Source organism: Anthonomus grandis, chromosome 22 (assembly GCF_022605725.1).
Source record: "Anthonomus grandis grandis chromosome 22, icAntGran1.3, whole genome shotgun sequence".
Taxonomy (NCBI): domain Eukaryota; kingdom Metazoa; phylum Arthropoda; class Insecta; order Coleoptera; family Curculionidae; genus Anthonomus; species Anthonomus grandis.
In genome coordinates this window covers 18,891,613-18,906,250 of record NC_065567.1, presented here as the reverse complement: position 1 = coordinate 18,906,250, position 14,638 = coordinate 18,891,613, and the positions used below count along the sequence as shown (strand labels likewise).

The window sequence follows — 14,638 nt, the reverse complement described above, 5'->3', positions numbered from 1 at the left end:
GTTGTCATATACAACAGAAAATACCTAAGGAGTGTAACGGAAGCATCAGTATACCATCACGTAAGAAAGGAAATATATTGAATTCAGAGAAGTAGTCCATTTTTCTTAGACTAAGAGACCTCTTAATAATAAAAATTCAGATATAAGTGTTCCGATGTTGCCTTAGGGCGAAACACGTGTAATACTTTAAAAAAAAAAAAAACATAATCTAAGACCATTGACTTTGTGTCGCTCCAATCTCTGAATTTTTAAGGAAGTATATCGCTTATTAACACAGCATACGTAGTCCTAGTAATTATAATACTGAAGACTTATGCGAAATATATTATCTACTACTATCAATGAGGATTTCAGGAACGAGAACGATGGATGAAATATTCTCAATCAGACAAACATAAGAAAAAAAACTGGGAGTTCAACTAACCAAATCTTCGTGGATTTTCTACAAGCATATGACTCCATGAAAAGAAGCAGGTTATCGCTAGCAACGTCAAAGATGGGCATATCAAAGAAATTAGTAGAGCTAAAACAAATGTGCGTGACAAACTCATAAGCACAGGTAAGGGTAGGAAACAAAACATCAACGACATTTAGTCAGGATTCAAACAAGGACACTGCCTATCACCGTTGTTATTTAGTTTTGCTTGGAATATTCAGTTAACAGCATAGCGTCGTAGCTAATACAAAGTTTTGCAAATCAGGATTCAAAACTGCTGTTGCTGATGACATAGACAGAGCGGATCATTCAGTAGAAGACATGCGATAGGTTTTTTTCACAGCTAGAGGAAGAAGATCTGGGTTGACAAGTAAACGGAGCAAAATATATACTGGTTACAGGGAATCCAAGGCCTTGAATCAAGCAGAATATAACTCTTAATGAGTTCGACTTCAAAATATTAAAGGAATTTACTATTTTGAAGTCGTGTACCCAGGAGCGGTAATCACAGATGACAATCGAGTATAATAAGATTTCTCAGCACGAATAATTGCCGGCAATAGGGCATATACTCGCTTACAACACTAATGCAATTTAAACTGCTAAAGAGACAATCCAAACTAACTTCGTATAGGGCAATAATTCGTCATCAGTAAGCGAAACCTGGATCTTCCATTATAAGGAAAATAAATAAGCTTCTTGTATTTGAAAGAAAAGTTCTCAGAATGATGCTTGGAGGTAATAAAAATAAAACAACAGGAGTGTGAAAAAGAGTCCACAACGCTGAATTGGTGGCAATGTATGGTAACGAAAATATAGTCAAATACATAAAAGCTAGCCGAATAAGATAAGCAGCTCATATAGTAAGATCGTTAAAGCACGTATTGATAAAGGCAGTATTTCCTGAGAAACCAGATGGCAGAGGATTAATGTGTAGACCAAAAACAGGTTGGAAAGATGCTGTTGCAGCAGATTGGTCTAGGATGTGAGTCCACCAGGGGCTAGTAGAGGCACAGGAGATGGAGAACAATAGTTAAGAAGAGGGAGAATAGTGTCTAAAATGGTTTAAACTTGCATTTTTTGGAATTTTACCACATTTCTTTCATCAACAATTGAATCATGTTAAAATGATATTCTTTTTATGCATTTTTCTCAGTGCAAATAATAGCATCGAACAACACCATTATTATAACCATGGAGAAGTGTCTAAAATGGGTGCAAAGTTAATTTTTTGAAATTCTATCACATTTCATTCCTCAACTATAGCTTGAACGATGTTGAAATGATATTCTTCTTATACGGATAATGATTATCATTATATTAAGACCGTCTAGGATTCACGAGTCTGGATGACGAATAAGGCCTAAAAAAGCGGTTAAAATTCCAATTTTGCTTATTTTGTTTTGTTGACTATAGCTTGAACCCTGTTAAAATTATATTCTTCTTATGCGCATACAGTCAATGATTATCATTTTATTGTGACTGTCTAGAATTCATGTGTCTGAACTTTGAATAAGTACTACACTACAGACGATGAGCAGGACCGAACAGGATCAAATGCCGTTTGTTGAGACCTGAGACAATCCTAATATCACCCGAAACCAATGGCACTGTCTCAAAAATACCCAACAAAGGAGGCTCCGAACCAGATATCAGGGAATTGGAATGTCAAAAGAAGCTTTGGGCAAACTAGTTAAAATCTAAAAGGAACACAATATCTGAAAAATGACCAAAATGAGACTTCTCAAAGCGCTGATTTTCTCTATCGTAACCTGTGTATCAGAATCTTGGATGTTGAATGGCAGCATACCGCAAGAGAATAGAAGCGTTTGAAATGGTATAGTAACAGATGATATTACCACAGGATATTGGGGATCACTAAGAACAAATATCTACCTATGCAGAGAACTAAATATTTGGGATCATGAAAGGCTCCGCCCAAGAGCCCAGGCTCAAATATTTCGGTGACGTGATGAGGAAGAACAGGATGGAGAAAATTGTGATCCAAGTAAAAGTGGGTAAAGGTGGTAGGTAAATCTCGTGTAAGATTTATAGATTAAATCAGGGACAAATATATCAATAGCAGAAGCAATGAGAACCGTAGAGAAGCATGGCGGCTATTCATATCATGAATAGTCATTTTATTACGATCATCTAGGGTTCATATGCCTGGGATGCCTGGAGAATAGTGTTTAAAAACGGGTTGAATGTTTTTTTTTAATTTCAATCACGTTGAAATTTAATTTTTCCTATGCAGCTTAGCTTATGAATAGGCTGATTACCATTTTGTTACGAGTTTCTAGGATCCATGTGTCTGAGATGGAGAACACTATCTGGTGGAAAAATCTTCATTTTTAAAATTTTTGCCGCATTTAATTTCTTTACTATGCAGATAAAGAATAATGCTCACAAATGACCGTGATAAACGTGGATAAAATATGTAAAATGTCATTTTTTTTTACTCCAAAATTCTAAATGGTCTAGAAAGTGTTATTTCTCTCATCATATAATTTAAGTGGCGTGTTGTTTTTTTTTTTAACTTATTATACCCACTAATTTTTCGACTGGCTACGTTAAATACTGCCAATCCAATTACCCATTTTTTTTTAATATATCTTAAGTTATTAATAGTACATTTGTTAAATGTATTAATCCGCATGGGAGGCAATTACTTAACAAGCCAAATGTTCACCGAACATTAGGATAACCCATTCACCCTTAATAAAATGTTATTAATTAAACTTTATACCGCCTACGTAGGTGAATGAGACATTAATTGATTGATTCAAGCCAATATGTTCTAAGCACAAGTACATATGGGCTAGATAGAACATGGTTCAACATATATTAAACAAATATTACTAGTTAATTACTGTGCTTAACCTTTATATCTAGGCCATAGGTCGGGATATAGTATAGATAATAATAGATTGACCTTATTTAGGGATTGTATATTTAAATTTGCTTAAAGTGTAAATTATGAGTGATTTAATAGAAATACTACAAGATAGTATTCTAAAACTATTGTAAATTTTAATTTTATATTGCGGGATTGATTATAATTGTAGGACCGTACTGAGTGGATATTTTTGTTTTAATTGACTAAAATATAAAAGCAAAATGTATTATTAATTTGTTGCGTACTTGTTCAGTATAAGTTTCTAATATATAACAATTATATTAGATCTATATTAATTTTTGTCAAAATAAAATTGTGTCAATTATATTTAAATTTGTCAATGTTAACTAAATTTTTAACCAACATCGGTGACGCAAACCTATAAAACTATTTAAGGTTAAAGTGTCTATCTATATAGGTAGTGTTTTGTACATAAACCTACAACACAGCTTTAAATATTTAATTTAAATATAGTTCATTAAAACGGCATGCACAAAATAAAATGCTATAAAATATTATTAAAAATAATGCAGTAGCGTAAAATCAACGAATGACATGCTTGCAATGGTGCTGGTGCCTTCACCATTCACCAATTTTAGCCTTATGCAGGAAATGCAAGAGGTCACCGGAATACGATAGAATACACCTTATACCAAAAAACATACATATTTACAATCACATTATTATACACTCATCAAATAACCAATTTTCGGAAGAGCTGATAAATATACACCATATTTCGAAAATTTGATACATTCGTAATTCGATTCCGTTATCTACCGGCCAAAAATCTGTTAGAAGCGACACCTATTAGGCAAATCAATTCTGCCTAAAACGAACTTGGGACTCACTCAAATTGGCATAAATTGCTGTAAAATATGCTAATATAACTTGGGACGGAAATATGGAAATTACTGGATTCACAATTTAAATCTGCGATAGCCTGAATGTTCTGAAAATAGATTTTTGGGACAATTGACACTGTTTAGCATTTTTAAATAAGACGAGTAATATTTTAAATCCAACGTCTTGTATATAATATGTAAAAGCTAATATAATAAAACTTTTTAATTAACGCGATTATTTCTTGCGTTTAATTAATTCATTTCCATAATTAAAATGTTCTTAAGTGTCAGGCCTCTTCAGGTCTCACAATCGGCTCTTTGAACTCTTTCTATAACATTGATGCCAGAAATTCGCTATTTTCGTTCTTGAATGTGGTTAAATAGTTTATGCTTTTTAGATCACAAGCAGTTTATTAGATAAATAGTGTATTCTTACTTTTTTTTAGGTAATATAAAATAAGTTATTCATAGTAAATCAATTAATAGAGTGAGGCAATTAATGGAAGAAATTTACTATTATTATTGCGATGAAATTCTATATAAAAGAAGAAAGAATAACATAAAAAAGTGGATTCATCTATAAATAAAATATAACCAGCAAAATGGATATTTCTGGCAAATATTTCTCCTGATAGCTTCATACATCTTAATTGTTCTTTGGGATAGATTTTTTTATATTTACGTGCCTTTTTTCACAATATACGATTAACTATAAGATTTGGCTCAGCTTCTTTAAGGGCTGGAATAACGTTTTCTTATCCCCATTTCAATCTTCTATTAAAATCCACCTCCTAACAGTGAAAATTGGGTCGTGAAGGAATAAATAAATAAGAATTTTTTCGAGATTTTCTTAAAGATATTATGATTTAATCATCATAATCGATTGTTCAAACAGATGATAAATTTTTCTCAAATGGGATTGGATAAGCTTTTCCCAGCACATTGTAAATAAAAAAAACTTTACAGAAACTAAAGAGAGTGATGTGGAAATCAAATCTTTAAGATATAAAGGTAAATGGCTGTTGTGGATTAAATATCAAAAAACTGTTTAAGATCTGACTGGTCCAGTTTTATTAAAACTTAAAACAAGTTACTGTGATTCAATACATCTCGACTTCAAAAATTACAAAAATCATTCTTAAAACTCCCTCTTTACTTCCTAGAAAATTGAGAATCATTTTGTTCGTTAAAAGAAAAATAAATTTAACTCAATTCTTTGAGGAAGCAAAATGGCAATTAAATCTCAAAGAGGTGAAGATAATTGACTACCTAGTTTGTGTGGCAATTGGCCATTTACCATTAAATTGTCTTTTGTACGATTTGTAAACACTTGAACAGCTTTAAAATACTATTTGTATATTTAAATATCTAAGCAGATTCATTGTAAAATATCTAAATTAGTAGCTTGTTCTTGTCGATGTTCTAAATATTCATCAAATGATCCCAAAAGAAGTCACGTAATCCATTATCATAGGGTCTGTTTTCTGATCTCTTCCTAAGTTCTGAAATTAATTATTCTATGAAAATATAGATCTACTGGATCATGAAAGAGTAATTTTTAAAGCAAAAAATTATATCTTCAATGTGCTAGTTTTAGGACTTTATTTTTAAAAGCAAAGAAGTTATATTTCTTTAATATAACACTAAAATGACAAAAAAAAATGAATTTAACTCCCAAACTTTTGATTTTTATAAATTATTTGTTGATGCATATAAGTTAATTAATTCATTGAGGCACTTGCCAAGCTTTAAATTACGTCTCAATAGAAGGTGTTGTTTTGGAAAATCACCTTAAAGACATAATATTGTGATTTTTTTCTGGAACTATTGATTTCTCCAACTTTTTGATCTACTTATGAAACCTGTTATATTCATTAAGGCACGTGCCAGTCTTTGAACTTTTTTTTTGAATTTCAATCACGTCAAACATAAAATAGGCAAACAAGTGAAATTTTTTATTGTCTCAAAAACTATTCAATAAAACAGTGCGCACATTGCTTAATATTTTATACCCGTGGCGAATATATATTCTTGAATCTTGATTTTCCATAGTCTTTAGATACTGTAATATCAAAAATGTTTACATTCTAAAATTTTCTTGGAGATGTATGTAGTTTGTTAAATGAAAATATTTAATGGAATATTTTTTTTTATCACTGAAGAATTGCGACGATCCAATAGAGAAACAGTTGATTTATCTATAGATAATACAACCTAACTTATATAGTATCACCCAGTATTAATCTGAAATAATCATTTAATTCGTTTATTACAGTCTTCTTGCTTCTATCCTTTGGACATGTCCAAACCATATCAGCTGTTTCTGCTACATGTCCGTTATTATCGAACCATCTATTCCCATTTGTTATCGTACGTCGTCATTTCGGATTCTATCTATTTTTGATTAATCCACTTATCTCCTAAAAAGATCCATTTCAGTCGCTTCAAGTTTTCCTTGATTTTGTTTCGTTATTTTTCGTTGCTCTGCTCCATAAGTTAAACTGCTTTTAATAAGTGTTTCATATATGTTGTATTTGCGTTGTTTCCCAATTTCGTTACACTATTTAGACGTTCTATAATTCTTCTGGCTTGTGTTATTCTTTTCTTTTTCAGACAAATCAAATTCTACACCTAGATATGGGTAAGTGTGGCAACTAGTTACTTTATCTATATCTAATTGAATATTAGATAGTTGTGTTCCTATAGAGATATATACCGGAAATTCCTCTAACAAGTTCTTACCAATTTTCACTTTTGACGATGTACAGGTTTTTGGGAACATTTATAATAGAGGGCTTCTAGTTCGCAACTTCTTAACAGGAACTATATCATAAGTTTTCTGGAGATCTACGAATATAAGATGGTTTCTTGGTCGATGGCTATTATCGCATCCGTAGGTGTGTTCAAGAAATATTCTTTGGATTCTGAGCACTATTTTCCGCCTATACATAGGTATTAATTTAAGTGCCACAAGTAAATAAATTTTGTAGTACTTGCTCATTTTCCCTTTCTGACCACATTGGTTCCACTGGAGGAAAATCTTGCCTAAATAGAATTTTGTAGCCAGATATAGAAGAAATTACAATTAGTTTTTATCTTATTTAATTCTTCCGTTGGCCGTCTACTCTGATACCTCATGTGGGTGGTGTATCGGGAAGAAATATCTCAAGGTTCGTTGATTTACTTGATTCCAAATAAGATTTTGGGCCGAATATTGTTGTAACGAGCAGGTGAGTTTTTCCAGTTTAACTTCTTGCTAATCTGAATTTGGCTTTTCTGGTTATTAATATAGGCTTTGAGGCTCGACTAGTCACTTTAGGTTTATTAATTTTCTGAGATAAATCCCTTCCAAAAAACACCTTAATAATTTTGTTTTAGTGTTTACTAACAAGAACAGGTGAATAACCAAGTTACATTGAACTTATAATTTCTTTATTTTCGCCCATTTAAATAAAGATGCCGTACATAGAGTTGTTAGAATTCCAGAGGGGAGGAATTATTGCATTGGCAGAACAAGGCATGGCTCAATGGTAGATCGTAAGAACGATGGTTGTTTCAAAAACCTATTCAAGGTTTTTGAACAGGAAACACTAAAGAATAGATAGAGAAGTCGTGTAAGAGTCACTAAAGAAGGCCAGGATTGCGTCTAACAGAGCTTCAAATATAACTTTTGCAAGCTACAGGTATGAGTGTTTCTATTCTTTCAAGGCAAAATTGAGCTGACTGTTTAAATTCGAGCATAAAAGTTTTTGAGCATGAAGGACTATGGAAAATTGGACAAATATCTTATTTTTAGAGAAAAACAAAATCGGCTATCCGATGACTGGCGAATTCACATTTTAAGAGGTAGAGGGACAAGCTAGACTCCGTGCTACCAAACCTATCCTGAAATACAAATGAGGTATTACAATGTTTTGGAGTGGAATTAGGATGTTGAAAGAACCTCTTTATTTCCCACTCGAGAAACCCTAACAGGCTAAAGATGTGCTGACTTAGTTTTGCCACCTGTAGTCTATTAGAATTTATAAATTATTTGTCTATTTTTTCCATTAGATTCCACTTCATTTACAATGTTCATGCATTGACATTCCTCGGGTAAAACATAAATATTGATGAATCCTAATATCTAGTAATCGGACATCGTTTTTATTGCTCGTTGAAAATGGCACATACATAGTTATTTAACTATAAATATTAGCTATAAATGAACTTTTAACAAATATTTTGCTGCTTTATGTTGAATTTGCTATTCCAGCATGTACCTACCCCTGACTAAAACAACTGTGTCATCGGCATAACATACACATTGACAATCGATTTCAGGTACAGCTGCGCACATTTTACAACTTTTTACAGCTATTGGTCTATAATTTTTCACCTGTTTTATAGACTGTAGCGATGGTATGGTTTTTTCAATATTTGAGGGAAGGTCCCTTTTTCCAACATTAGATTTATTAAGGTTTCAGTAAAGGTTTGTGATTATCTTTTAATATCCTGGCTGAGATATCTTCACTGGCTGACTAGACATTCTTTAGAGAATTTATTACACATACAAGTTCATTTTCTGATAATGCATTGAAAAATAGAGATTGTCCTGACTAATTATTGCAGTCAGGTTTTTTCCAATATTGTCAAAAAATCCATCAATATGTTGGCAATTTCAGTTTGGTCATTTTTAATGAATTATTTTTTTAAATAACAGAAATTGGTTCTTTATTATTAGTTTAGTTTGTTGCCTGTTTAATTAAGTTTTTTTATGTCATTCGTACACACATTTTTTATTAAATTTTATAGAATGCTTGTATACCTATAAAATTTTTCATGAGTTTCAATATTATTTATATTTTTGTCAGCATATTATGTAAGTTGATTGATTTGTTTAATTGAAGCAGTGAATCCTCTTGAAATCCGAGTTTTTTCTTTTTTATAGGTAGAATTTCTTGAACTTAGGTACAGTTTCTTAGTATTTGTATAAAATTTTAAGTAGCTTGGTTGACATCCTGATGATAAATAAAATCCCAATTAATGTTTTTTATTTCATTTTGTACTCTCTATGTTCAACTCTGTTATTTTAGCTTCCCTGATTTTAGCGTTTTTTTTTTTAATTTATGAAAGATAATGCATCTCTACATACCAGCAGAGTTGCAACATCTTTATTGGAAGATGAAGATATTGTAGTTTTGTAGTGGCGTTCTTGCTCACCGGATCTTAATCCTATAGAGCACTTATATGATAAAATGGGAAAGATTGGAGCTTCTCTAAATAACCCTGGTTACACAAAATAACTTATACAGACGGGTTTAGAGAAATGGATAAATGTTCATCAGGAAAAAATTAACAACTTAATAGATTTCCTCGTCGAATTCGTGCTTGCATCAATGCTAGCTTATTAAAATAATTTAAATAGCATTACTTCTTGTTAAGTCGGAATTTCTAGAAAAATTATTTTTATAGAATTCCATACTTTTGTTACTTGTTCTATTATGCCAAAAATTGTAATAGTTTTCATTTATTTTTGTAATCAACATGGTTTGGGAAAGCTGCTCTTTACTCTTCAACGACTTCTTTCCAAATTCAATTCTATTTCTCGAAATTATTACGTGATTAACATAAAAGTTTGGTTGTATGTTTATAGGAACAAGTTGGATTTTGTTTCGGGGTTTTTTTGACACCCTAACATTTTTTAATTAACCTTTTGCGCAATTTTTTTGTGTTAATTGAGCCGTTTACCTATTTTTTTTCTCAAACTGTGTGGCTCAACTTCTATAACAGGTAGAGTAAGGTTTCGATCCTCCGATTACAACTATTCCACATTGAAAATGTAAACCAGTTCATCATAGTATGCACAAATGAGATATTCTAAAAATGGTTATTTACAGGGCATTAATGTTGTTGCATTTCCGCCCCACTAAAAGAAAAAAATTTATAAATTCAGCTAAAAACTCTTCACGAGCATTTTCCTAACACAGCGCTTTTGGCGAACGTTTAAAATTTAAAATCTCGAACAAACAGTTTTTTGCTGAAAACTTTTAAAAATAACGATGTTGACTAAAGTTTTCGTTCGGCCCCGCTGCTATAAAAACACTTTTTCGGTTTTTCAGAACGGTATAATACAACTATAGAAATAGTATATAGAATGGAACAACATAGCGTGAAAGTAATAGTACAGAGAATATTAGTGCTTCTATATGTGACTTTGTGATTTTTTTTAAAGCTTCTACTTGCTTTTTTGTATTTACAAAATTTGTTTTTCTAGTTCATAATTTTTGTGCCAAGTATACACAGGGTGTTTGGCGGAAGGTTAGCCAAACTTGGTGGGCATTTAGATAGGCTTAGATAGAAGATATTTTCTTGATAAACTTGTGTTCTGAAAGTCTCCGGTTTTTTTTATTATTTATCATTGATTTTGTGTTATTTTCAGGATTTTCAAAAAATTATGCTTTAAATTTGTTCAGCATATTTTTCACGTTTTTTTTAGATTTGTATTTAGTCTGTAATGTATCCTGAATCTAAAAAATCAATATTAAGTACAAGTAATACCGAAATAATTCGTTTTGAGCTCAAAAAGTTAATACAAGTAGCAAAAATAGTTATGAAAGGTAACTTTTAACTTGACGCAAAAAAAAAACTAAAATCTATCAAGATGTTCAGGTAGTTTTAAAAACATCTCCAGTTAATACTCTTTTCAATAATATACGATGTGTAACACAAAGCCGACTAACTTGCCACAATTCATGACTTTAAAGGAAAATAAAGTAAAAAAAAAATATTTTTAAAATTTTATGTATTTATTTCAAAATTACAAATTTTGTTGAAACTGCGCTTCCCTGGTTCTTATAGATGCCCTACATCGCTGTCGCATCTCTTCTCTGACGGTTAGAAAAGCGGCATTGATTCTTTGAATTAAATGGTCTAGTTTGTCAATTTCCACCTCGTACACGAGTTCTTTCGCACGTCCCCATACGTAAAAATCGAGAGGGGTTAAATCAGGGGACCGTGGAGGCCATGCGATGGGACCTGCTCTTCCGATCCACGAATTGGGAAAAGTATTGTCCAGAAATTCTCTAACGGCGACCCGATAGTGTGCAGGACACCCGTCATTCTGGAACACGATTGTCTTCATTAAATATGGGTATATCAGCCAATAATTGTGGGAGATCATTTTGTAAAAAATGTAAGTAATTGTCCCCGTTGAGGTTTCTCGGCAAGTAGTGTGGACCGATGAGGTGTCTCCCAATCACACCTGCCCAAACATTAACACTGAGTCTTGTTTGGGAAGACTGGGCTCTGGTCAAATGCGGATTTACGTTTTTGTTTTCCCAATAATGTAAATTATGTTGGTTAAATATCCCCGCACGTGTAAATGTTGATTCATCTGTCCATAAGATGCTTTTTAAAAAGTGTCTATTTTCAACGTCTGCGTGAAACAAAAAGCGGCAAAATTGTACCCGTCGCTCATAGTCGGCTTGTAGGAGACCTAGAATAGAGTTTCACGATGCCAGTAGAAATTGCGGAATTAAGTTGTTGATGTATTATGAAATTACCTTGCACTGGGGCGTAATGGAAAGAATGCCTTCCTTCTGCCTTGACAACTGACCATGCTTTCCATGTAGAAATGTTCAGATCTGTATCTACTTTCCTTGTACTAGTGGTCGGATCCTCATCGAATGCGCGAATTGCGTTTTCATCTACAGCAACATCATACTGCCTCCGATTGATCGTCGGTTCTTGAAAATTTAGATTGCCTGTTTCCCTTAATCGACGAAAAGTGTTAGCAAAAGTGTTGTGGTGGGGCACACGCCTATTGGGGTATTGCTCCTCATAAATTATTTGTGCTTCTCGCGTATTACCATTGGCTCTTCCATAAGCAAAGACAATATCGGCGTAGTCTTCGGTAGTATATGCAGCCATTGTGGCGATAATGATACGAAAATAAGGAAAGTCACAAAAACAATATAAAAACTCAATTAACAGCAACAATAACAACAGTATTAACAATAACAATAACAATAACACGTACAGAAATGATACAATACTAAATTAACGACTTGGGTAAGTTAGTCGGCTTTGTGTATCATTGAAACACATCATATTTCAATGATACACATCGTATATCATTGAAAAGAGTATTAACTGGAGATGTTTTTAAAACTACCTGAACATCTTGATAGATTTTAGTTTTTTTTTGCGTCAAAGTTAAAGTTACCTTTCATAACTTTTTTTGCTACTTGTATTAACTTGAGCTCAAAACGAATTGTTTTGGTATTATTTGTACTTGATATTGATTTTTTTAGATTCAGGATACATTACAGACTAAATACAAATGTAAAAAAAAACGTGAAAAACATGCTGAAAAAATTTAAAGATGTCAAAAGGCATAATTTTTTGAAAATCCTGGAAATACCACAAAATCAATGATATAAAAAAACCCGAGACTTTTAGAACACAAGTTTATTAAGAAATCTTCTATCTGAGCCTATCTATATGCCCACCAAGTTTAGCTAACCCTCCGCCAAACACCCTGTATATATAAGTATACACACCCGGACAACGAGCATCTTGGGTGTGTAAGTCATTGTATTAACTTGCAATAGTTAAAAGTTTCATCGTTCTCTTTTTGCCGATGAGTTTCTGTTGCATGTTAATGTATAAATATTCGCACTCAAGAAAAAAATTTGCCAAGCGTGTATACGTGTATATATATTTTTTTTTGGCCGGCTAAATTATATACAAAGCCTTGAGGTGTCGAAGTATAGTGGTATACTTATCTTGCTCTTCCAAACCATGAATACTTGACATGACTGGCAGACCACGCACTCACCATTTTATAATCATCTATTTTGCTGATAGACCTTAAGAAGATGTTGATGCGTACGATAGTTGGCCCATTCCCTATAACGGCGTTTAGGAAAAAACACTTCGGTTATTTCGTATTTAGTCCAGTTAATAGACGCGTTTTCTTAATAGAAAACATCACAAAAGATATATACGTTGAAACAGTATTATTAAAATGGCCTATAAACTTCAACAATCAGACAGGTTTGTTATCTAAATGCATGCACTTAAGAAATGTTTTTTGGATATTGCCATGGAAAATATCCAAATGATACGTTATATGATTTACCTCAGGTTTAAAACATATATATGATTCGATTCAGGCACGCCAATTTCCTTCATTCACACTTAAAATATATCTTTTTTAATTAGAAGTGCAAACAGCGTGCACTTTTCAAAAGAGATGTTTTATGATTATGATAAAACTAATGGTATTTAAGACATAATGATTTTTTGTTTGATTTCTCAAAATTTTTGCTTGGTTTCTTAGCCTTGGCTCTAAGAAGCAAATGTTTAAGACCTGACACTATGGTTTTTTCTTAACTATCAAATTTGATATTGAAAACAAGTTAGAACTGCCATTTTTATATCAAAAGAGGCTTAAGCAACATTTGCGTGAAGCAAGCAAATGTATATTTTCACAAGGTTTTTTCATACTGTCAGGTCTATCAACTTGTGTAGTTTCAATTGAGCTTATTTTTGTTAGAAAGCTCTGACAATCGCAATGGGTGAATTTAAAATGTTGTAATATTAAAATGCACAAATATTTTACATCCATAAAATTTACGCTAAGCAATATTTGTACATTTCACTATATCTTTCTCTATATTACGAGCTTGATAACAATAAATTTAATTCTGTGTAAAAAAAAGTCTCCAAGACTAATAAAAAATCTTGTAGGCAGTTTGACAACGTTGTATAACTTAACCACTCGGGTTGAAATCTCTAGTTGACCAGTGGCGTAGTATTATATCCCAGAGAAAATATGGGCGTTCTATATATTATTGCATATTTTAATCCCCTATTATATTTATATCATTTTTTATACCTAGGGTTTGTTGATAAAATAATTCTCTAATGTTCAAGAAAAAGTTGATTTTTCCAAAGGAACTGTATTGTATTGGATATTATAATAGACAACTAAAACCCCTCTTAATTTGTTATAAGGTCTTATTAAAACTATTTAAGTAATTTCTCACAATATTTTATACTCATACAAATTTTAAATTTTGAGATATTTCATTAATAATTCTATATGTTCTTGCTATGCTCGGATCTTATTTTCCATGGAGAATAAACAGTTATATCAAAACTCCATTTAGGACAGCACCCATATCTCATTTGACGAAATAACATTATGTCTGGAATATCCCATAAATATTTCAAATATCATATATGCAAAAGCATTATTCCTGGCATATGTTTAACAGATATGCAGAGAATATTCAATTTCATATATGTAAGATATTGCAGTAGCATAAGTTATATTCGCTCTTAGCCCAACAAGGTGGCAAATTGTAACTGAAACTGCCAAACCGTCTCTTTATGGTGTATCTACAATTGAATTAAAGCCGTTCAACCATTAAGAAACAACTTTAAAGTTGTTGTTGCTTCTTTAAAAAA

General features: G+C 32.0%; 2 protein-coding genes across 5 annotated transcripts in view; both read right to left on the bottom strand.

The window, feature by feature from the left end:
- Positions 1 to 14,638, bottom strand: part of LOC126748443 (glutamate-gated chloride channel) — a 95,584-nt gene that overhangs the window by 30,820 nt on the left and 50,126 nt on the right. The gene's annotated exons all lie outside the window — the stretch shown is intronic.
- LOC126748444 (uncharacterized) lies at positions 11,071 to 12,240 on the bottom strand. The gene is made up of 2 exons (XM_050457700.1): positions 11,725 to 12,240; positions 11,071 to 11,657 (listed from the first exon to the last, which is right to left on the bottom strand). The coding sequence occupies exons 1-2, from the start codon at positions 12,089 to 12,091 to the stop codon at positions 11,278 to 11,280; spliced, it is 747 nt and encodes a 248-aa protein (XP_050313657.1). The 5' UTR covers positions 12,092 to 12,240; the 3' UTR covers positions 11,071 to 11,277.

Excerpts from the sequence above, each read along its gene's own strand:
- LOC126748444 (XM_050457700.1), bottom strand. The coding sequence starts at position 12,091 with ATGGCTGCATATACTACCGAAGACTACGCCGATATTGTCTTTGCTTAT. Across the intron at positions 11,658-11,724 it reads CCATTACGCCCCAGTGCAAG|GTCTCCTACAAGCCGACTAT; the intron begins GTAATTTCATAA and ends ACTCTATTCTAG.